Genomic DNA, 22,586 nt, shown 5'->3' with positions numbered 1-22,586 from the left:
CTGCCTAAGGAACCAGTAGAAAGGGGCCACTCGGACCGTCGGTCCTTCCCACTCCATCTGGCCCCGAGTCCTGGGAAAAGCCCTCACCTTCTTGAGGCCACGCTGGATGCTGCAGTTCTTACAGGAGACCACCTTGCAGTCCCAGTGCTCCGAGGCCCCACAGGTGAGACACAGGTCGGGGTCGCACTCTCGCACCGCCAGGTAGCACGGGCACTGCTTGGTGTTGCACTGGGTCTTGCAGCGACAGCCGGGAAAGCGATTCTGACCTGTGCAGGGTGCAGGCGAGGGTAGAGAGAGAAGCAGCCTAGTGCTGGGGCTCGGGTTTGACTCAAGGGACAGCAGGGAAGTCCATGTTATGGGTTCAAGGGTATGTGGCAACAGAGGAGAGAAGCTGCCTTCCCAGTAATCACATACTCAAGTGTTTTTCAGAGAAAATGGAGTGCCTACCAACATTCGTGCCTGAAAGTCAGAAAAGCAGCTTTGACTCTGGAGATGTGTTTCCTAGAGATTCCCTAACAATGCTCTCCCCTGCTTTGTTAGTAGAATTTGGAAGGGAGGTGGAGAGTGCCCCAGAGAAGAAGAAATCAGTGCTTTTCGCTGGTAAATCCTCACTACCAAAACAAGAATCATTTTCAGAATGCATCCGTTCTATCATCCTCCTCCACTCCTCCCAGCATGAACACCCATCCCTCCACTGTGGTTCGGATGGATATCTGCTCTGGGTTAGGAGGTGCTTCCAGCACAACTGCCTGGGCACCAAGGTCTGCAAGCTCTGGGGGCTGCCTTCATACTGCTCAGCCTTGAGTGGAGGAGGGCACGCGGGGATAAGACGTGAGAGAGAAGCACTCTGAGCCTCTGTTCCACGCTCTGCTGACATCCAGACTGACCTGATGCTAAAACTCCAGATATGAGACTAAAACAGACACACACAGAATTGTAACCTGTATACATTGTAAAACAATATCCTGGATAGGGAGGCTGTGTTTTTGCACTTGAAGGAAAAAGATTCCCCTGTTTCTTAATGCTGCCCTGAAAGGTGAAGCTGGAAAAGCAGCTGATTTCTGTGTAATTGTTGCTTTTAAAATCATACACATCAGGGTTTTTAAAAAATGGTTTTTCCAGATCTTAAGTATCTTGTTTTCCCTGGAGAATGCTTCAAACACAGCAAGGAGAATATGAGAAGGCCCGTAAGCAGCAAAGGGCCTGGGGGGTGGGGGCCGGAGCGGAGGGAAACCTAGGATGCTGAGGCCGACTACTGCAGCAAACGGAGAACTCTTACAGTCAGGGTTGCACTGGCAGAACTTCTCACAGAAATTCTGAGTCATGATGCAGGGGCAGGTGCTGTCACAGGGCCGGTCTGGGTGGTCACAGGGCTGGTAGTTGTACACTTGGGTGGAGGAGTTATCTAGGAGAGAAGAGAACAGACAGGACACTGCTGTGCCCACACTCCCAAGCTGCCCTCCCTCCCAAGGGTCCAGTTGCCCCCATTCAAAGGAGGCTTGTTCTGATCATAACCTTGGACACACATTTAGCACCTGAAGTGAGAAGCAATCACAGGTGACGGTTCATAAGCTACAGTGGTGCGATTTGCTTTGTGGGGAGAGTGTGGAAATGGTCCAATCACAGGGCAGCTATTTTAAACACTAAACGAAGCCTAAAACCTGGCAAATGGCCCATGATGAAAGTCAGAGACCACAGGCCTGTGACTCTACCTCCTAAGAGGTCTTCTCGGCTGCAGTGAGGGGCTGAGCTGTTCTCAGCTGCTGCAGGGGGACCTGCGATGTGTGCGGAGGCCGTGCCGGGTCAACAAGTGCAGCCATGGGTGGGGCAGCGGGAGGGGCGGCCACAGGCTGCAACCTGAGCGGATCACCCTGGTGGAACGTACCTTTCTTCAGCTGAATTTTCCTGCAGTGAGCAGCCCACAGCCTGCAAGAGATGGTACAGCTCAGGGTCATGGCCCTGGGGAACTCTGCAGATTCGGGTAAGTGATAACATGACCTGCTCTGAGGGACTGCGGTCTGATGACTGGGGATCCTCCCCAAATCCCTTCACAGGAGGCCTGGACGTTGGTCCACGGAAGCTGGAGTCCATCCTACCTGCAGCTGGCCTATGCCTCAGGATTTAGACATGAACAACACCCCTCTCAATAAACAAACATACGTAAAAGAACAAAAACCAGATGCAAAACAAAACCCAACCCTCTACGTCTATTAAAATGCTATCGTTTCTCCCCGTCTCCTCTCCCCTGCCCTCCCTCTCTTTGGGGAGGTGGAGATGTGGGGGCATTTCAGGACGGGGAGGTTGAAAGGGAGAAGACACAGGGATTTCCTTCTATATCTAGAGCTGGTGTCAGTTCCTTGGGGAATAAAGCCAGGCAGAGTGTCGGACACACACACACAAAACCAAAAGACAAAAAAAAACTTCCAACCCTAAGCAAAGACTAGCTAGAAGGCAGTGTTGTTATGCAACTTAGAAAAACAACACAAAGGCCAAAAACAAAAAAAACCAAAGACAAAAAAAAACTCTGGTCAGAGCTGAGAAGTGGGCACAGGGGTAACTAACAGCCCAGTGAGAATAAATGGCCTCAGGGTGGAGCCACAAGGCTAGCTCACGTCCTACTGGCCGGAGCTTAGATGGAAAACCAGTTATTTCATGGTCCACAGCATCGAGGGACAAGGGAAGGGCTGGTCCAAGGCACAGGCCCACAGGGAGCACTGAGAAGGCTGGCCCCCCGCTGGGTGATGCTGAACTGATGGGCAGTGGCTGAAGAGGGAGGCAGCAGGGAAGTCCTAGGGGAGGTCAGAGCACAGGGACAGCCCGGCCATAGAAAGCCCTCTGTCCGACCCTTGCCTGTGCTTTCTCTTCTTCTTCTGTGAGGGGTTCATGAGCTCATCTGTTGGCAGCTTCAGGATAAGTGATTCTTTGACTGCGAACTGGAAGACCTGGAAGAGAAATCCAACAGGACCTGTCACTTCTCCTTGAGCTGAGTGGTCAGATAAGTGACCCAGCCAGGTGCTGGGCTTGGGAGAGTTCTGGAGAGCTCACAGGCCGATGACGGAGCATCTTCAGTAGGGAGAGAGAGAGTGGCCCTGGGACATTGGGTTACTGGCTCTGAAGTTAATTCTTAAGTGTTTATCCTGATTCGAGAAGGAGAAATACTGAGTACAGGTACAGTTTTCCTGGTCAGTAGCTTTCATCTACTGCTCTGCCTACCAAGCCCTGAGGGGGCCGATTCTTACCAACAGTATCTGCCTCTTCTTAGGAAGGGCAGCACCGTGTACCTTGTGTGACTGAGTCTGACGTGACCAGAGGTACCGCCCGGCTAAGCACTAGCTCCCTCTGTTGGCGTAAAGTCAAGGTACCGCCCGGCTAAGCACTAGCTCCCTCTGTTGGCGTAAAGATGCAGAGCCTTGACTATTTCAGTAGGACAGCATTTCAGGAAGGCTGGCTCCCGCTCAACGTGCTGCTTCCCGGCGAGCGTTCGTTTTCAGCTTTTTCTTCTCCTTTTTGGTTATAGGCCCTCTTGAGATTCCGTGAAAACTATGAATCTTCTTCTCGGGAAAATACACACAAAAATGGTTTTGCACACATTTCTGCAGATTTTTAGGTCAAGAAAACCTGTGCCTTGGGGAAATAGATGTGAGCTCCAAAATGAAAGCAAACGGCGCTTCAGCTCATGGTTCTATTTGTTCTAAGTAGAGGGAGCATGAAGAACACGTCACAGAGACACTTTCAGAAGGTAGGGAGCTACGCGAGCAGGGCTCAAGCTCTGGCGTTCCTCTCTCTTTGGACAGTTTGGCCCTAACACCTGACTCCCTGTCCCTGTGCTTCAGTCTGTCTTCTCACCGCAGGCTTTTCCTGCCTCCAGAGTAACAGCAGCTGCTATCAGATTGTGATTCTACAGACAATCTGAGCGAGATGGGCAAGTTCCAGGCCCAGCTCTCAGGGGTCCTATTTAGAAAATCTGATGATTCCACATTTGAAGAATAAAGCAACTGAGAAGACTGATGGGTGGGGTGGGGTGGGGGCAGCGGCAGCTGCAGCTACAGAAGCAGGAGCAGCAGTGGAAATGCAAGATAAGAAGATCCCCAGAAAGACCCAGGAGTCCCTTCTAGGAAATGGGTCCACATTTAGAAAGAAAGGCAGGAACCAAAAAAAAAAAAAAAAAGCTGAAGAGGGTAGAAACATCCAGAAGAGGTAGAGAGTGGCTAGAGACAGAAATAAGAATTCAGCAAGGAGAGCAGATCCCCAAACCTTGCTAGGCCTGGCATTCGCAGGAGGCCCCACGTTTGGGGAACCCACCTCATGGCCCAGAAGCACAGGCTCATGAAGGACTGAGCCTTAGAAAGCTTTTGTCCAGACAGGCAGTCTTACAAAATGGCAAAAAGGGGACTTCCCTGGTGGCGCAGTGGTTAAGAATCCACTTGCCAATGCAGGGGACACAGGTTCGATCCCTGGTCCAGGAAGATCCCACATGCCGCAGAGCAACTAAGGCCGTGCGCCACAACTACTGAGCCTGCGCCCTAGAGCCCATGAGCCACAAACCACTGAGCCCACACGCCACAACTACTGACGCCCGCATGCCTAGAGCCCATGCTCCGCAACAAGAGAAGCTACCGCAATGAGAAGCCCGCGCACCACAACAAGAGAAAGTCCGCACGCAGCAACGAAGACACAAGGCAGCCAAAAAAAAAGGCAAAAGGGCCACCAGAGTAGCAACTTGTTCTTGTTCCTTTCAGACAGTACCTGTTTGCACGTCTTAGTCCCCAGAAGCCTGGCTATTGAACAGAAGTTGTTGAAGTAGGTGCCGTGAAAGACTCGAAAAAGAGATTCTTCAGCCCCGGTCCACTCCACAGGCTCCGAGGGTGCTTCCACTACACAGAGCTGAGGTGGGGCCGGACTAGCCTTCTGTTTCGTGGGGGTCTGACAGCGAGAGTTAGCCTCTAAGAAAGGAAGAAATGAGAGAAACAGAAGAAGGTGGAGTGCAGTTGTCATCAGTAGTGTGCCACAGACTCAGTACTTCATTCTAAAGGCAGAATCGTTAGGAACAAAAACGTTCCCTGTCCTTACTGCTTACAGGTGAACACGTGGAAAGAATGAACAATTTTAAAAGGTAGTGATGTTAGGTGTTAGGCAATGATCCTGGGTTTACCTTGTGTGGAAAGAAGAGATCATTTTCTGTTCACTGTACCTGAAGAACTGGAGGCCCAGTCATTGCCAGTGTCCCTGTCACTGTCCCCTTCTTTGGTCTCAGCCACAGCAGAGGCTGAAGTGTTGGAACAGGAAGCACTGACCACGTGGTGCCTTCGCCGGCGACGCCCGGAGCACTTGGAGCGAGGGTTGTGGAGCATGGCATACTCCTTTGCTCCTTCCTGCAATGGCCGTGTCACAGTTAGGAAACAGAACCAGGCCCAGAGCCACCACGTTGTTCCCGTCATCACAAACTATCTTCAATATCTGGGCTTACTTACAACAATGCTTTTTCTTTTTCTTTCTTTTCTCTGTACCACATAAGTATGACCACATGATAGTTTCTTAACATTCTAAAGCTTACAAACTTATACCTCTTCACAAAAGAGCTGCCCTATAAAATAATCTTTAGAAAGATATAATCAATGCATCCATGCACCTTCAACTGTCTGGTGAGTTGTATCTTACGTTCATTTGCATGCTAGCTGTCTGGAATCTGAGAACACATTCTCCTGTAGATGAGAAAATGAGGTTCAGGGACTTCCCTGGTGGTGCAGTGGCTGAGAATCCGCCTGCCAACGCAGGGGATACGGGTTCGATCCCTGGTCCGGGAAGATCTCACCTGCCGCGGAGCAACTAAGCCCATGCGCCACAACTATTGAGCCCACGTGCCGCAAATACTGAAGCCCGTGCTCTTTAGGGCCCACATGCCACAACTACTGAAGCCCGTGCCGAGCCCATGCTCTGCAACAAGGGAAGCCACCGCAATGAGAAGCTTGGGCACTGCAGCAAAGAAGAGTAGCCCCCGCTCGCCGCAACTAGAGAAAAGCCCGCGCGCAGCAACAAAGACCCAAAGCAGCCAAAAAAAAAAAGAAAAGAAAGAAAGAAAATGAGGTTCAGAGAGGGGAAGGGACCTGCTGAGAGCATGTAGTTAGTATTCCAGACTAGGTACAAGAATCAGGGCTCTTGGTCTCCAGGCCTAACTCTTCTTTACATTTAACCACACGGTCTCTGTTTCAATAAGAAAATGTATAATCCCTGAATTTGTATAATATTCCTACTTAAGTTTGGAACTTCCCTCCAAGTCAGTATTTTAAACTTGGAAGAATACTGTTTTGTTACTTTATAGCTACGTTTATTGTGGGTTTTTGTTTTGTTTTTTTTAAAGACCAAATAACATCATTCAGCTTGATCATCTATCTTCTCATCAGACTTGGTTTCCAAAGATTTCTAGCTGTTTCTGAAAACTAAATCTACAAGTAAAGGATAAAGGTTTACCATCACTAAGGATATTCAGAAGGCCCTAAAAGAAATTCCAAGAGAGAAGTTTTGAATTTAACTGAATCTGATATTAAGGGCCTATGCTATGATGTGACACACACAAGATTCCAGGAAAACTACTGTGGAGAGGGCAATGTCCTTCTGAGTTATATAAATGCTGGTATGTTGACATAACATGGTGTTAAAAACAAAAAAGCATGGACTGTGGAGTTAGACCAGAGCTTGAGTTTCCTCACTGCCACACCACTGACATAGTAACAATCTTGAGGCAAAATATGTAACTTTTATAACCTATAGTTTCTCCACCTCAAGATGTTGTTATAAGCATGAAAATAAGATAATATATGTTAAGGGCCAGCCTACTGCTTGACACGTAGGAAAGCGTTAATACATATTACGGAAAAAATAAATCAGACAAAGTCTATTTATTCTTTTGCTTTACCATATGGCACATTTTCCAGATTTTTATCCAGTGAAACTCTCTACCATCTTCCTTCTATTATCCCACTAAAGATGGTCCCAGAGGCACTTGGCTGTATAACCTCATTTTAATTGGTAGCAGAAATTTTATCAAGGTATTTTATTCTTTACCTAAGCTCACCCTGTTGTGTAGAAAGCAGAACTGTGTCTTTGGCAAGTCCAACTGAACCTATTCCCTTCGAGCTCTCAGTGTACCGCCTCCCCACATGAATGCAGGAGACTTTATGCCGCTGCATGAGGTCTGTCCATCGGGGAAGGGTCCATCTGGTTGATTAACTCACATAAGACATCAGCACCTTCACGTGTTATTCCTCCTACATTTATATGCATTTAAAGGGAGACAGCAAAGAAAATGGTGTCTCACACACACATACAGCTCCAGTTCAAACAACACAGTTTCAGACTCTGAAATCTGAGTAGCTGATATTTAGAGCGAGAAGGCCTTCAGTGTTCTTCAAACCTCACTCCACAAGACTAACTTCACAGTCCTACTGCTGCAGTAACTGGGAGCTCCTTAAGAGCAGAAGCCATGTTTCATCTGTACTGTGTGACCCCCAGGGTGCTGTGTACCAGCTCACTTGGTTTGCGTTTCCTGGGGTAGAAAGCCCAAGGACCATTTCCTGCTCAGTTTTCAACAAAGTTTAACAATGGCAGAACAGCTTAAAAACGTACCAGCAAAAGGAAGCAGTCTGTGCCACATGGTTCTGGCTCAATCTTGATTTCTTTGTTCTTGCGTTTATATACATTAGGGGTGGCATGAAAAGCTGGAAAACACAAAACTGTCCTGTTGCCAATGGTTCATCCACTTGACAGGAGGGGGAGGAACAAAATTGAATTAGGGAGCTACTGCAGGAGAATTTAAATATAAACAGCTATCATCAAGGTGCACAAAACCAAATCATTTCTGACATCAACACACTTCTTCCAAAGCTAGGGGGTACTCGGGGACAACTGTGTTGCTGGTTATTCTGTCCTCACCATGCAAAGCACACTGCACTATAACTGAACAAGAGAAAACAGAATGGGCCCTTTGTAAAACCATCATCAGATCAGAAGCCGGGAACTCTATCGGATAAACTGAAATAAAGAGAAGGAAACGGTGGCTGGGGATGGAAAACAGGAGAGCATTTCAGGGTCGCCCCACTCACGGTGAAGGAAGCAGTCGTATTTAAAGCAGCGCCGGCAGAAGAGCGTGTGGAAGGAGTGCAGGGACTGCTCCCGCTGCACGGACTTAGCATTGGGGCCATCGATGTTGGGTGTGCACTGAGGGGGCAGTGCATTGGGGTCTGACATCTCTGTGAGCTCTCGATACCTAGTTAAGAAAAGAGAGGTGAGAGTTCCTTCCAAGGGAATGTGTGCACTGAGAAAATGCACACTGAGTAGTGACAGTCATTGCGAATGGTCTGCCAAGGGAGAATGGGCGTTTTTTTATGGGTCTTGATGTATAACCAAGTGGGTTCACCACTGTAATTATGCTGGGCTCGGCGTGTGTCTGAAAGTAAAGGGAGGCAAAGATTTGATAAATATGGTGCTGGAGTAACTCTCCAGAAAAGTGGCAAAATCTTTAAACTTCTCTGCCCAGACTTACTTAAAAGCCAGCAAACGATGTCCCTTAATATGGGAATGGGCATTCAGAGATAATCAGAAGTGTAGGCCAATCATAATGCACTTACCAGAAATGGGGCTTTTTATTAAGCAAAAACAAGCTTGTATGAAAGTTTCCCCCCCGCCCCCCGGTGCTCTACATGGCCTGCAGGGGGCAGCTTTCCCTACCTCTCCTTCATGTCATCTGGGACACCATTTTCAGGGAACATTGAGGCAATCGCACTGAAGATCATGTCATTTGGGAACTGTTTCTTGGAACTCTTTTTGTTTCCTGAATTAGAAAGACAAAAAGTTCCTGAGTGCCATCATCAGAATATGCAAACAAAAGCTATTCGATCGTTTCTCCTTTTGTCACGGCATTTTGATTAGAGCTGCTCTGTTAACCTGACCATTGACGGTTTAGGAATACATAAAGAAGGTCAGTGCTACCTGGACCTATCTAATAGGCCACCAGTAAATAAGGAAATCAGATTCATCTACACGTTAACAACAAAATCCACAGTCCAGGGGAATTCCCTGGCGCTCTAGTGGTTAGGACTCTGAGCTTTCACTGCCGAGGGCCTGGTCGGGGAACTAATATCCCACAAGCTGTGTGGTGTGGCCAAAAAAAAAAGTCCACAGTCCCAGACAGAATCTGGAGGCGAAAACAGAACTTTTCATGGAGAGACCTGAGTGCAGAAGGACCCCACCATAATACTGATGCTGAAGAACAAGATAGATACTATAACTTCATTATAACAAGAGAGAGACACTATGTGTCTAGACATATAGTATAATTAGATAACATAAAGTATAATTAAATGTGAAATTAATTAAATATTGACTAACATGGGAAAACGCTCATGATGTATAAGATTAAAGAAATAAGGGGTATAAAATTATGTATGGGTATACACACATATGTGGCGTGACACCAATTTCATATACCACATATGTATGTTAATTTACATATGTACTTTTTAAAAATTGAGGTATAATTGATATATAATATTGTACCCATTTTAGGTGTACATATGTATATTTATATACATACATTTTTTAAGTCTAGACGGAAATATTAATACTGGTTATTTCTAGGCAGCAGCATAACAGGGTAATTTTATTTTCTTCTTTATAATTTTCCGTATTTTCCAAAGACACTATGTTTATAATTAGAAATGCACAATGATTACTGTCTAAGTTCTCCTACTTTCTTCTTCAGCTAGATCACAGCTATCTTAAACCGTTAGTCAGTGAGCACATTTTCCTTTTCAGTGGACCAATGAGAAGCACCAACAGCCTTTAATAAGCAATAATCTTCTGTTTTTGCCTTCCTCCCTCTCACTGTCACTTTCACGGCGGAATTGGGAAGTCGCGCTATTCACCTTCAATAGCATGTCGTTTTCTCTTTCTTGTTACTGGCAGATCCTCTTTGCTGTCATCTTGCTTTCCATCTGAGGTGTCGTTGTGCCCTTCTTCCTCCTCATCGGAGTATTGATTCAGAGCATCTACCAACTCCAAGAAAACAGCATCACTAATCAGGACAGACCCGGGAATCATCTCTGAAATATAAGATTTAGATGGATGAGCAGTGGTCATTTTATAGTCCATTAGTCCTCCTGGGAAGATTTTCCGGTGTTCACTCCTGAGACCCAGATAGATAATATATGTACATTTTTATGTGGACAACCAGGGAATTACAGTAATTGGATTGGCTCATACAACTGCAACAGTTCAGCTGGCTAGAGTGGGAAATCCAGTTATGGGCTTTCTTTTTACTGGGGTCTTCACTTCCTCAGTAATATCAACCTGTATTTATGGTCCAAAATATCACAAAAGTGTTCCAACAATACAAATGGGACAGAGGAAGATGATAAAGTGAAAATGTACTTGGTTTTGCTGCTGATGGGTCAGTAGTGACTTCTTTGAATCAAAAGACAGCATACTTGTTTAAAAAAATCATACTATCAATATATGGGGTTATACTACAACTTAGGATAAAGCCTCTGAACACTAGGGGGCACTGTGTATAAATAATGCATTTCAACAGCATCACAGCAGCACCCACAATTGTCAAAAGATCAGGTGAGGCTATTGGTTTGCGAGTCCATGGAGAGTCTCTCCCTATCACCCCTTCGTACACACTAACGCCTTTTCTAGAACTACAACTAAATACAAATGACTTGCTTTTGAAATCGTATACAAGCCCCTGTGTCCCTGTCCTTTGAAGTAAAAGGCTTTTGCTTTAGTCTCCCAGGTCTTCCCTGAGTCACCAAAAGACTGGCTCAAGAGGCAACGATTAGGAAATGTGAAGATGCAGAAACAAGGAATAGCTGTTGGGCCAGGAAACTGGTAACAGTTTAGACTATAAACCTACAACGTAGGAGAACCACTGTAGTCCCAGTTCCCCGAAAGATATAGATACAGGCCTGACACATGTTCCTAAGTTGTCTTACAAAACGCAGACCCCCACCAGAGGAAAACTGCTGACCACAAGTATGCAGACCCTAGACTGGTTGAAACCAGAAAGTTGATGATGCTTGAAATCTCACCCTGATGCCAACCAATCCAAGCATTGGGCACAAGCTGATCGTGCGCCCTGCGGCCCCTTCCTCACATTGCCTTTAAAACCCCTTCTGTGAAAGCCATCAGGGAGTTCCGGTCCTTTGGGCATGGCCTGGCTTTTCTCCTTGCTTGGCACCCTACAATAAATGCCGTACTTTCCTTCACCCCAACCCGGTGTCAGAAGATTGGCTTTACTACATGCGGACAAGCAGACCCAAGTTTGGTTTGGTAACACTTTTAGGAAAGTCAGAATATTATAACCAAGTTCTGGGAGATCCAGGGGGTATCTGGATCTAAGGAGAGAGGTTATACTCATTGCCAGTCTCACAGAAAGGGAAACAAAGAACAAAACAGCCTTGGATGGATTTATGGAAAACTCCTAAGATCAAACTTATTTGTTCACTAAACTTTCTCTCTAGCCACTGATTACTTTTATGTCCCATCTCCTTTTTTTGGCCATGCCACATGGCTTGCGGGATCTTAGTTCCCCAACCAGGGATTGAACCTGGGTCCCTGGCAGTGAGAGCTCGGAGTCCTAACCACTGGACCATCAGGGAATTCCCCCAACTCCTTTTAAAATTGAACAGGGGTGCTGGTAATATAAAATGTTTACTCCCAGCCATGTGGTGACATTGAAATATTCTTCAGTGTATCCACCATGAGGCAGCAGATAAAAGCAAGACAATGCTGCATCAGATAAGAGGCACCATCCTAACAAAGTCCAGGAGTCCAGCGCCACTACCTTCTTCACCGTGCACTTTGCCATCGTAGTTATTGATCAGCTCCTCAATGAAAGTCTCATCTTCTTCTTTCACCTCATCTCCCATGTAGGGAATATTGCACAAAACTGTCTCATCTTCTACCTGAAATCAAACCAGATGTGATTCATTCCATGAATCCACTGTGAAGCTCCTCTTTCCTGTTTAAAGGAACCTTTGCCAAGCCTTTTTTGCTGCTTTGAAGCCCCTGAAAATGCCTTTGGTTACAAAGTTAACTACATTTTAAAGACTGGCCATTTTGTTTTGCCAACAAAACCTCAAATGGAAGCGGGTAATGCTACTCTTGGAAGAAAAAAAGAAGTCACTTTTACTATTGGAGAATATTAACTACCAAATGTTAAGCTGGATATTAACAATGATATTTTCACCAACATCTAGAATGTGACAGCACATTTCTTTTTCACAGTGATTCCATCTATTACGTCATTTTATCCACTAAACATCATTGTGAACTAGGTACAAATATCACATAAACAACAGCCTAAAAGGTCTTCAATTCTAATTCTTCTCATAAGTGGAGAGACAGATGAAAGGAAGGCTTCCAAGAGTATAATCTGCAGTATAACTGGAATGTTTATAACAGAAACTGGCAACCATAAAGTATTTGTATATTCTATTATATAGACTAACACTAACCTCAGATAAACATAATAAAAAATTATGATTACAATTCAAATTACTCACACTCAGTGGGAATCTAAAGTCAATTGCAGTACAAGCTATGTATATTTTCTGGCAATAAACAATACTAATGGATCATTTTTATTTTATTCTATTTTATTTTATTTTATCTTATTTTATTTTTTGGTTCAGCAGAGAACGGTCATTCTTAGTTCTCCAACTATCAAGTAAAATTACTCTGGAGTTTTCTTCTAAGAGATGATTTCCTTCTGTAAACCTATACCCTATTCCAGTCAGCGGAACTGCTATCTGTCACCAGGCATGATAAGCGATTGCCATGGTATTTAGAGAGGACTGATTATCAGAACCACAAATAATCCTAGTGGGAGTCAGCATAAAGGCGCAGATGAAAGGACTGTAGATCCATGTGCATCTCTGTTATCTTAGTTGCTTTCACAGCATCTTGCCTTTAGGGGATTAAGAAAGGATTGCTCCATCAGCAGGGAGTTGTCAACCTGCTGAAAGAAGTGTCTGATTTAGACTGCATTTAACTGCACGTAATGTTATAAAATTGGGCCAAGGTAGTAAAGGAAAATTGGACTCGTGCCCAGTCTCTTTCATTCAGAAAAGAACCAGCATCAATTCTCAGGCACACTCCAGAGAGCACAAAACCTAACAAGTTAGAACAACGTGCAGTATGTGTTTCCCAGAGCCAACAAATTACCAAAACATTCTGCTCTGCAGGCCCAAGCTTTGTTAAGTATATTCTGACAATATTTACCCTGAGAGGGGTGCCAGCATATCAACATTAAAAAAAAAAATCGTTAAGTTTAAACAATCACCACGGTACTTTCAATACGTACCATAAAGTTCTGCTGGAGAGGCGACCAGGAATACATGATGGGAACCAACGCAACTGTGTTCAGAGACCTCATTAACATATGCTGGCTTGCAAATCCTGGGAAAATGCTCTCTATGGTACACTGAAATGTAAGAAATGACATGGAAAGGGAAGGGCAAGCACACAGCCCAAGAGAGAATTGGAGTTTCCTTCCAAAATGATCCCAGTAGCCTTCTACTTCTTACAAATTAATAAGCTGAGGGTTTTGTAACAATCAGCTCCTAAAAGGAACAACTCAAGTGTAAACCTGTGGGAAGCAGGAACTGTCTCTTATTCACCTGTGCATCCTCTACAGAGTCCAGCACAGTGCCTCCCACACTCAACTGATGTTTATCTCAATCTAAAACTGTTGGTCTCCTTGGGCTGAACCCAACAGCAAAGGGCCTCTGAGAGTCCTGGGAGATAAGGAGGAAGATAAGGAAGTTTTCCTGAAGACCTAAACTTTGAGACAGTGGACATCAACTTAGCTGCATAGCTTGATGGGGACAGTACAGTGGGAAGCAAAGTAGTAGAGAGATTACAGTCACATTCTGCTTTGGGAAAGAAAGTTGCTCTCCATAAACTATCTGCTTTTTATATTTAAAAAATATTATCTCTATAAGAAACTAGGATGATTTTTTAGTTTAGAGAAAGGGATGTCCCTTTGATCAATATACTCCTATCCATTATCCATGGCATTCCTTTCCCAATTTCAAAGTAGTGGAGGTGCCAAACAAGACACAAAAAAGGCTGCTTTGAAGCTTGTATACAGAGCCCAGGATGGTAGACAGTAAATGTCTTATTTTTCTATGAAAAACTCATGATTATACTCATTAACTGAGGAGAACAATTACCATCCCAGTTATTCAAAGATGACTACAGTAGCTGTATCCATTATCCTTATTTTCTAATATCACAAATACAGAAAAAAACCCTTAAGTTCAAGGAAGAGAGGAAGGCTGAGCTTAGACACTGGAAGTACCTTTTTGAGAAAAGGATGCCCACTCACAGGCTTCATCAACTGAACAGGTTGGACACGAAGCTTCTTCCATTCTTCATTGAGGATCTGGGTTTTTTCTTGAACTTTTGCAAAATTTGCTACATACAGAGCCTAGCAGAGCCAAAGAAAAAACTGTCAGGATTTCAAGAGAAGACTAAGAAAAAAGAAATCCAACCCCTCCATATTGGATCAATATGTTAAAATACATAACCTTTCAGTTAAGAAGTATTTTTACCTTTGCACCCATATTCGCCTGAAGCCGTTTAAGTTGCCGAAGTCGCATGTATTCAGATTTAACTTTCCTCTTCCAGTAAGTGATACATTTGGAAGTTGGGGGGTTTGGTATATCCATTTTGCTGTAATCAAAGAGAGGCAGAGATGACAAATAGCATTCAACTGCCTGGAAATGAAGCATTCCACAAATGCAAATAAACATGGTCAATTATGCTTTCATTCCCGTTACGTTTAGTCATAAAAACATAAGCTTAAAGAACCCAAATCTATGAGTTCAACAGAAACTTCCAATTAAGAAAAGATTTCATACCAGCAATTTCTGGTCTGATTACCCACAAGCTTAGCCTCTGTCCTCCTGTGGTACCTTGTTTTTAATTTAGCTCTCAAGAAGTTCTTTCACAGATATTTAGGAACTTGGATTACTTGGAAATTTGGAAGTCTACCCACTACCTTATTAAGAGAAATGTTTAGCAAGAACTAAGTTAATATCAAAGAGCTTCGTGGAAAGATCCACCCACAGGATAAAACTACACCCGCCAAACTGCCTAAATCTACCACATGCCTAGCAATAAAGGTCGGATATGACAACAGCATAATCTTATCTCCAAATCAAGATACATGGAAATATATAACATTGCAAATCACTTTTTTGGGGGGGGCAGTGTTTGAATTAAGGTTCACAGTTTTAAAGAAGTACTTATTGTACCACACTCTACCTACCTCGTAGAATGCAGGGCAAAGGATATAGTTTTACAGGTGTCTTCTGTTCTTCAGAGGAATGGCAAGACACAAAGGCCAAACAAATGTTCAGCTTTTCAAAAGAGAATAGACAGTGGTTTCAAGTCAGTGGAGCATGTTTAGACCCTGATTCCCTCAGTAGGATGCTCCCTAAGAACTATGAAGACTTTGAGGTCTCTGCTACCACTGTATCTGCATATAAGTCAGGTCCTAATAATACCTGATGCCATTTGAGAAGTGTGCTTTATTTTACTGAATTCTATCCTTCCAGTCATACATACAAATATATTCTCACAATTACCAAGTGTGCTTTTCTGCACCAATTTCTAGGCTCAGCCAGCAGGCCCAAAAATTAATATTTTAGAGAAAGAACAAATATTAAGTGCATGTAAAAATTCAATAAAATCTGCAAGGTTATGTTTTTATTCTACATCAACTACTTAGGTTTCCTGGAGAACGAAGTCTATTTATTTCACCTAACATTCTATATTTCTAAAAACATTACAAGGAGCTATGAAGAGCCAAAATTTGAAACAGAAACTAAAGTTTAGAAGCATTTTATTTATTTATTTGTCTGTATCATGCGGCATGTGGGATCTTAGTTCCCCGACCAGGGATCGAACTTGTGTCCCTTGCAGCGGAAGTGCAGAGGTTTAACCACTGGACCGCCAGGGAAGTCCCCTAGAAGCATTTTTAAATTACCTGTTTTCACCCATAAGAAATGACAGCACAGACAAGAAAACAGCAAAATTTAACCCGCTGTCACACATATGCCACCACCAGATCATAATTATATCTCATGCTACTGGACTTCAAGAGGACTATATCTGAATGTTTCATTTAAAGAACCAGACGGATTGGTGTAATGCTATGTTAAACTTAAAGGATAAATGAAGTAAGGGCAGAATAGCAAAGAAGCAGACAGACTCACTGTGTTTACTGTTAAAGCAATCAAGTGATTCAAGCTCTTAAAAACAGAATTCTCTGTGAGTTAAATATTATCTCTCTGGCAGAAGGGAATTTAACAACGACAATACCATAACCTAAGAATCTGAATCCCAGAAGCTAAGCTACTACGGTGCTGGGTTATAACAAAAATTAAGCAGACCTGAATTTCTTTCCTATAAATTACAGCATCTCTCTTCTTCCTACATCTTTTAAGTACCTCTCATGCCTCTATGGAATGGGGACCAAAAGAGGGACTCTTTTTTAGAATGAAAAAACCATTTAAGAATATACACCCTGCTCACATGTAATATTAAGCAGTTGCTCATATAATTTCTGCCCTGAACAAGCTTAATAATAATCTGCTTTAGGAAATGAAAAAATGATTCAAATCTAGGACAAAATGCCTCCCTAAGAAACCTTAGGTTACCCTTATCGAGACCCACATGACCCAAACAATTGGTTTTGTACTGCAATCCCTCTCCCATTCCCTTTGGAACTCATTTTCCCCTTTTTTTCATTTTTAAAAATTTTTTCATAAATTTCTTTATTTTTGGCTGCGTTGGGTCTTCATTGCTGCGCGCAAGCTTTCTTTAGCTGCGGTGAGTGGGGGCTACTCTTTGTTGCGGTGCGTGGGCTTCTCATTGTGGTAGCTTCTCTTGCTGCGGAGCACGGGCTCTAGGCGCGTGGGCTTCAGTAGTTGTGGCACTTTGGCTCTACAGCGCGGGCTCAGTAGTTGTGGCACATGGGCTTAGTTGCTCTGAGGCATGTGGGATCTTCCCTGACCAGGGCTCGAACCTGTGTCCCCTGCATTGGCAGGCGGATTCATAACCACCGCGCCACCAGGGGAGCCCTCCCTTTTCTTTTTTTTTTTTTTTTGCGTTACGCGGGCCTCTCACTGTTGTGGCCTCTCCCGTTGCAGAGCACAGGCTCCGGACGCGCAGGCTCAGCGGCCATGGCTCACGGGCCTAGCCTAGCGCTCCGCGGCATGTGGGATCTTCCTGGACTGGGGCACGAACCCGTGTCCCCTGCATCGGCAGGCAGACTCTCAACCACTGCGCCACCAGGGAAGCCCTCCCCCTTAAAAAAAAAAAAAAAAAATTATTTATTTATTTATTTGTTTGGCTGCGTTGGGCCTTAGTTGCAGCATGCGGGATCTAGTTCCCTAACCCAGGATCTAGTTCCCTAACCAGAGATCGAACCCAGGTCTCCTGCATTGGGTGCCTGGAGTCTTAACCGCTGGACCACCAGGGAACTCCCACTCATTTCCCTTTTTGAAACAGTAAGCTTAAGGTAGGTTGCTCCATCCATTTAAAACTGGAAACCAGGAATCCCCTGGTGGTCAGTGGTTAGGACTCTGCATTTTCACTGCCAAGGGCCTGGGGTTCAATCCCTGGTCGGGGAACTAAGATCGTGCAAGCCATGCAGCACAGCCAAAAAAAAGAAAAGGAAAGAGAGAGAAAGGGAGAGGGGGGGAGAGAGAGAAAGAGAGAGAGAAAAAGGAAGGAAGGAAGGAAGGAAGGAAGGAAGGAAGGAAGGAAGGAAAGGGTCCCAGTCATTGAGCCGCAGCCGAGGACTCAGCAGCCTCCCCTCGAGCCCCCTCGCTTCCTGACGCTCCGTCCCCCCAACCCGCCGTCTTCTGTCTTACGCAGGTGCAGGTCCTTTCCACCAAGGAAAAGGAATCATATGGTATGTCCACTATCCAGAACCTCCACTCTTTCGACCCCTTTGCTGATGCCAGTACGGGTGATGATCTGCTTCCTGCTGCCGCTGAGGATTATAACCATCTAAGAATTTAACAGAGAAATGGCAGGAAGACCCTTACTACTGTCCAAGGGATAGCTGATGATTACGATAAAGAGAAACTAGTGACGGCGTTTCAGAAGAAATTTGCCTGCAATGGAACTGTAATTGAGCGTCCAGAATATGGAGAAGTAATTCAGCTACAGGGTGACCAGCGCAAGAACATATGCCAGTTCCTCGTAGACTGGACTGGCTAAGGACGATCAGCTGAAGGTTCATGGGTTTTAAGTGCTCCTGGCTCACTGAAGCTTAAGTGAGGATTTCCTTGCAATGAGTAGAATTTTCCTTCTGTCCCTTGTCACAAGTTTAAAAACCTCACAGCTTGTGTAATGTAACCATCTGGGGTCTGCTTTTAACTTGGACTAGTGTAACTCCTTCATGCAATAAACTGAAAAGAGCCATGCTGTCTAGTCTTGAAGTCCCTCATTTAAACAGAGGTCAAGCAGTAGGCACCTGGCAGTGTCCGGCCTGAAACAAAGCAATAACAGCGATGTTTCAGCCAAGTCCAGAGCCCCAAGATCACAGGCGGCTATGTCTGGCCAGAAGCTCCTCAGCAATCCCTCTACAGAGTTCCCTGCCCTAAGAGAATGTCGCCACCTGAACAGCCCTCGGTGAAGCTGAGAGTGGAGGATGGGGTGAGGCAGCGATGGCAGCTGTACTGCTAGAGGGAGTCTTTGATCATCAGGGGAAAGATCCCGTGGTATCTCCAACGTGACCAGGTGGGCAGAGCTTAGAGCAGCCACCTTCCTTCTATTGAGGTGACAGAACATCTGGCTTGCCACCAAGGTCTTTTTGACCAGACATATCCTAGCTGATCGATGTCCAAACTAGAATGTGAGGCCAACCTTCTATCAGAGTTAAACTTTTTTTTTTTTAAACTTTTGACAAGGGAACAAATTTCAAACCGGTGTATCAGTCATGTAGCTGTAGAGCTCGCAACTTACTAGCAACAACTGCCCAATGCCACGTGAAGTAACAAACTGTTTTTTTCCCTTCAGTTTTAATGTTATGTATTGTATTTAAACCCTTATTTAAATAAAAGTTTTCAGAAACAAAAAAAAGAGAAGAAAGAAAGAAAGAAAAAAGGGTAAAAATGGAGGCCAAGTAATGGAAAAGAAAAGAATCCACAGCTGCTAGGGTGCGCGCGCGCGCACGCGTGTGTGTGTGTGTGTGTGTGTGTGTGTAGATTTCTTAGAGGAGATGGCCACAGGAAAACATCACTATTTTTATTATAAAAGGAGTTATGGCTGAAATATGATCTCCTACAGTCTGCCAAAAGAGATGACTGTGAGCACACCACAATAGTCTAATAATTAATGGCACTATTTCTATTTACTTATTTATTTGGCTGCATTGGGTCTTCGTTGCTGCACGCGGGCTTTCTTTAGTTGCGTCAAGCGGGGGCTACTCTTCGTTGCGGTGTGCGGGCTTCTCATTGCGGTGGCTTCTTGGTGCGGAGCACAGGCTCTAGGCACACGGGCTTCAGTAGTTGTGGCACGTGGGCTCAGTAGTTGTGCCTTGCGGGCTCCAGAGCACAGGCTCAGTAGTTGTGGCACACGGGCTTAGTTGCTCTGTGGCATGTGGGATCTTCCCGGACCAGGACTTGAACCCGTGTCCCTGCATTAGCAGGTGGATTCTTAACCACTGCGCCACCGGGGAAGCCCCACTATTTCTAATTTTACTCAAGTGCTTTATTTGGCCAGAGCAGTACACACATGTACATGAAAATGTCACTGCATTTTAACCAATCATAATGTATAATAAGCCATGCTTCCTCCTTTTACAATTTAAGTGATATTTGAATCTCATGTGACCATGGGTCAATATTTATTTTGCTTGGCTTTTTAATGTGTTTTCGGTGTCTCAAAAAGTTTATTTGGCAGTTGGCCAATCCCCACAAAGTGAATGAGGAAGATGAAACATACTGTTTAGAACAGATAAGTTTGATTAAAATAAACACCTGAAACACAGCCATAGGATGGGTTTTCACAGCATCTGGACATTAACAACAGCTATCACTTCCAAGATTACATATTAAAAAAAAAAGCAAACAAACAAAAAACTCAGCATTCACTAGAACAGATTTGGAGAAATGGGTCCATTCATCTTAGGCAAAGGAAGTGGCACACAAAAAATACTTTAAATTTTACTAGATCTGTTATTTAGTTACTTATATACACAAAACACTATTTATATTCCAGTTAAGTACTAAGCTAAGAGCTTTTCATTACATTCACCTATACATTGAGAATAAACTCCAAAATATGCTATTATGGTCAAGAAGTTTAAACATAAGTCTTCATCTAAATAACTCCTGCAACTCAATAAAATAAAGAACCCAATAAAAAGTGGGCAAAAAATTTGAACAGAGGGCTTCCCTGGTTGCGCAGTGGTTAAGAATCCGTCTGCCAATGCAGGGGACACAGGTTTGAGCCCTGGTCTGGGAAGATCCCACATGCCGCCGAGCAACTAAGCCCGTGTGCCACAACTACTGAGCCTGTGCTCTAAAGCCCACGAGCCACAACTACCGAAGCCCACGCGCCTAGAGCCGGTGCTCCGCAACAAGAGAAGCCACCGCAGTGAGAAGCCCGTGAGCTGCAACAAAGAGTAGCCCCCACTCGCGGCAACTAGAGAAAGCCTGCGCACAGCAACGAAGACCCAACACAGCCATAAATTTAAAAAATAATAAAAAATAAAAATTTGAACAGATACTTCACCAAAAAAGATACAGAAATGGCAGATAAGCACACAAAAAGATGCTCAACATCATTAGTCATTAAGGAAATGCAAATTAAAACCACATTGACATAACTATTATACAACCACAAGAATGGCTAATATTAAAAAGAGTTATAATACTAATTGCTGGTAAGGATGTGGAACAACTGGAATCCTCATACATTGCTGGTGGGAATGCAAAGTGGTACAGCCACTTTGCAACATTATTTTTTTTACTTTATTTTTATTATTATGACTTTTTTGGCCGTACTGCGTGGCTTGTGGGATCTTAGTTCCCAGACCAGGGATCAAACCCGCATCCTCAGTAATGAAAGTGCAGTCTTAACGACTAAACTTGGCTGTACTGGGGAATTCCCTGGTACAGCCTCTTTGGAAAAGTTTGCCAGGTTTTTTTATTATTATTATTCTTTTTAATTTTTTTGGCTGTATTGGGTCTTAGTTGCGGCACGTGGGATCTTTTGTTGCAGCACGCGGGCTTCTCTCCAGTTTCTCTCTAGTTGTGGTGCGCAGGCTCCAGAGCGCATGGCCTCTCTAGTATTGGCGCATGGGCTCAGTAGTTGCAGCATGTGGACTTAGTTGCCCTGTGGCATGTGGGATCTTAGTTCCCCAACCAGGGATCAAACCCACATCCCCTGCATTGGAAGGCGGATTCTTAACCACTGGACCACCAGGGAAGTCCCACCAGTTTTGTTTTTTTTTTAATAAAGTTAAATATATACTTACCGTAAAACCTGGCACACAATTTCTAATTATTTATCCAAGGGAAATGAAAACATATGTACATAAAGACCTGTACACAAACGTTCAGAGCATCTTTATTCGTAACAGCCAAAAAGTGGAAATAACACAAATATCTATGGATTGGTGAATGTATACAAAGTGCAGTGTATACGTACAATGGAATACTACTCAGCAATAAAAAGGAACAAACAGTTCCTGTATATGCAAAATATATCGCAAAAGCATTATGCTAAGCGAAAGAATTCAGACACAAAAAACTTCATACTTTATGATTCCACTTACATGACATTCTACTAGAATGTTTCTAGAAAGGGATTAAATGGAAAGAAGCATAAAGGAGATTTTTGAGATGATGAAAATGTTCTATACCTTGCTTGTGGTGAAGGTTATATGACTATGTACTTTTATGAAAACTCACTGAGTCTCTGGGCACTATACGCACAGAAAGAACCTTACTAACAAGAAGTTGCGACACTGAATTCTTTTTTTTTTTTTTTGCGGTACGCGGGCCTCTCACTGCTGTGGCCTCTCCCGTTGCGGAGCACAGGCTCCAGACGCGCAGGCTCAGCGGCCATGGCTCACGGGCCTAGCCGCTCCGCGGCATGTGGTATCTTCCCGGACCAGGGCACGAACCCGTGTCCCCTGCATCGGCAGGCGGACTCTCAACCACTGTGCCACCAGGGAAGCCCCTGAATTCTTATTTAAAATAAAATTATAGCATTAATATTTTCTAGTGTTGCTTTATTAAAAGAATCAGGTCACGTGCACTTGAGACAATGGTGATAAATATCAAAGCAGGATTAGTTTTTATGAGACCCAAACGCTGGCTCTTAGGACGTACAATACTGATTCAGAAGAGTTAAAGGAACTTCCTAATAGGCTAGAGTCCTACCTTGGCTGGTTCTGCATTACACTAGCATAAAGCTTAATATTTATTGACTGCTGGGAATTCCAGTGGTTAGGACTCCATGCTCTCACTGCCAAGGGCCCGGGGTCGATCCCTGGT

The 22,586-nt window shown here is 44.3% G+C and overlaps 1 protein-coding gene and 1 pseudogene across 2 annotated transcripts in view; one reads left to right on the top strand and one right to left on the bottom strand.

Annotated features, from left to right (window-relative positions):
- The window catches only part of EZH1 (enhancer of zeste 1 polycomb repressive complex 2 subunit), a 30,213-nt gene that overhangs the window by 3,206 nt on the left and 4,421 nt on the right, over positions 1 to 22,586 (bottom strand). Inside the window, exons 2-16 of the mRNA XM_082861250.1 lie at positions 15,335 to 15,425; positions 14,616 to 14,736; positions 14,390 to 14,491; positions 13,364 to 13,483; positions 11,843 to 11,963; positions 9,921 to 10,097; positions 8,725 to 8,827; positions 8,100 to 8,263; positions 7,624 to 7,715; positions 5,192 to 5,372; positions 4,747 to 4,943; positions 2,851 to 2,942; positions 1,886 to 1,926; positions 1,280 to 1,405; positions 88 to 266 (exon numbers count right to left, since the gene is read on the bottom strand). Coding sequence (XP_082717376.1) covers positions 88 to 266; positions 1,280 to 1,405; positions 1,886 to 1,926; positions 2,851 to 2,942; positions 4,747 to 4,943; positions 5,192 to 5,372; positions 7,624 to 7,715; positions 8,100 to 8,263; positions 8,725 to 8,827; positions 9,921 to 10,097; positions 11,843 to 11,963; positions 13,364 to 13,483; positions 14,390 to 14,491; positions 14,616 to 14,732 — 1,812 coding nt within the window. The 5' untranslated portion in view covers positions 14,733 to 14,736; positions 15,335 to 15,425. The remainder of the gene's footprint in view (positions 1 to 87; positions 267 to 1,279; positions 1,406 to 1,885; positions 1,927 to 2,850; positions 2,943 to 4,746; positions 4,944 to 5,191; positions 5,373 to 7,623; positions 7,716 to 8,099; positions 8,264 to 8,724; positions 8,828 to 9,920; positions 10,098 to 11,842; positions 11,964 to 13,363; positions 13,484 to 14,389; positions 14,492 to 14,615; positions 14,737 to 15,334; positions 15,426 to 22,586) is intronic.
- Positions 17,989 to 19,010, top strand: LOC309975501 (eukaryotic translation initiation factor 1-like; annotated as a pseudogene). Its single transcript has one exon. The product of its transcript is annotated as a eukaryotic translation initiation factor 1-like (transcript).

Source organism: Leucopleurus acutus (genome assembly GCF_964270905.1).
Source record: "Leucopleurus acutus genome assembly, chromosome: 19".
In the NCBI taxonomy this organism is placed as follows: Eukaryota; Metazoa; Chordata; class Mammalia; order Artiodactyla; family Delphinidae; genus Leucopleurus; species Leucopleurus acutus.
Note: the sequence above shows the minus strand (reverse complement) of the source record. Positions and strands in the feature narration are given on the sequence as shown.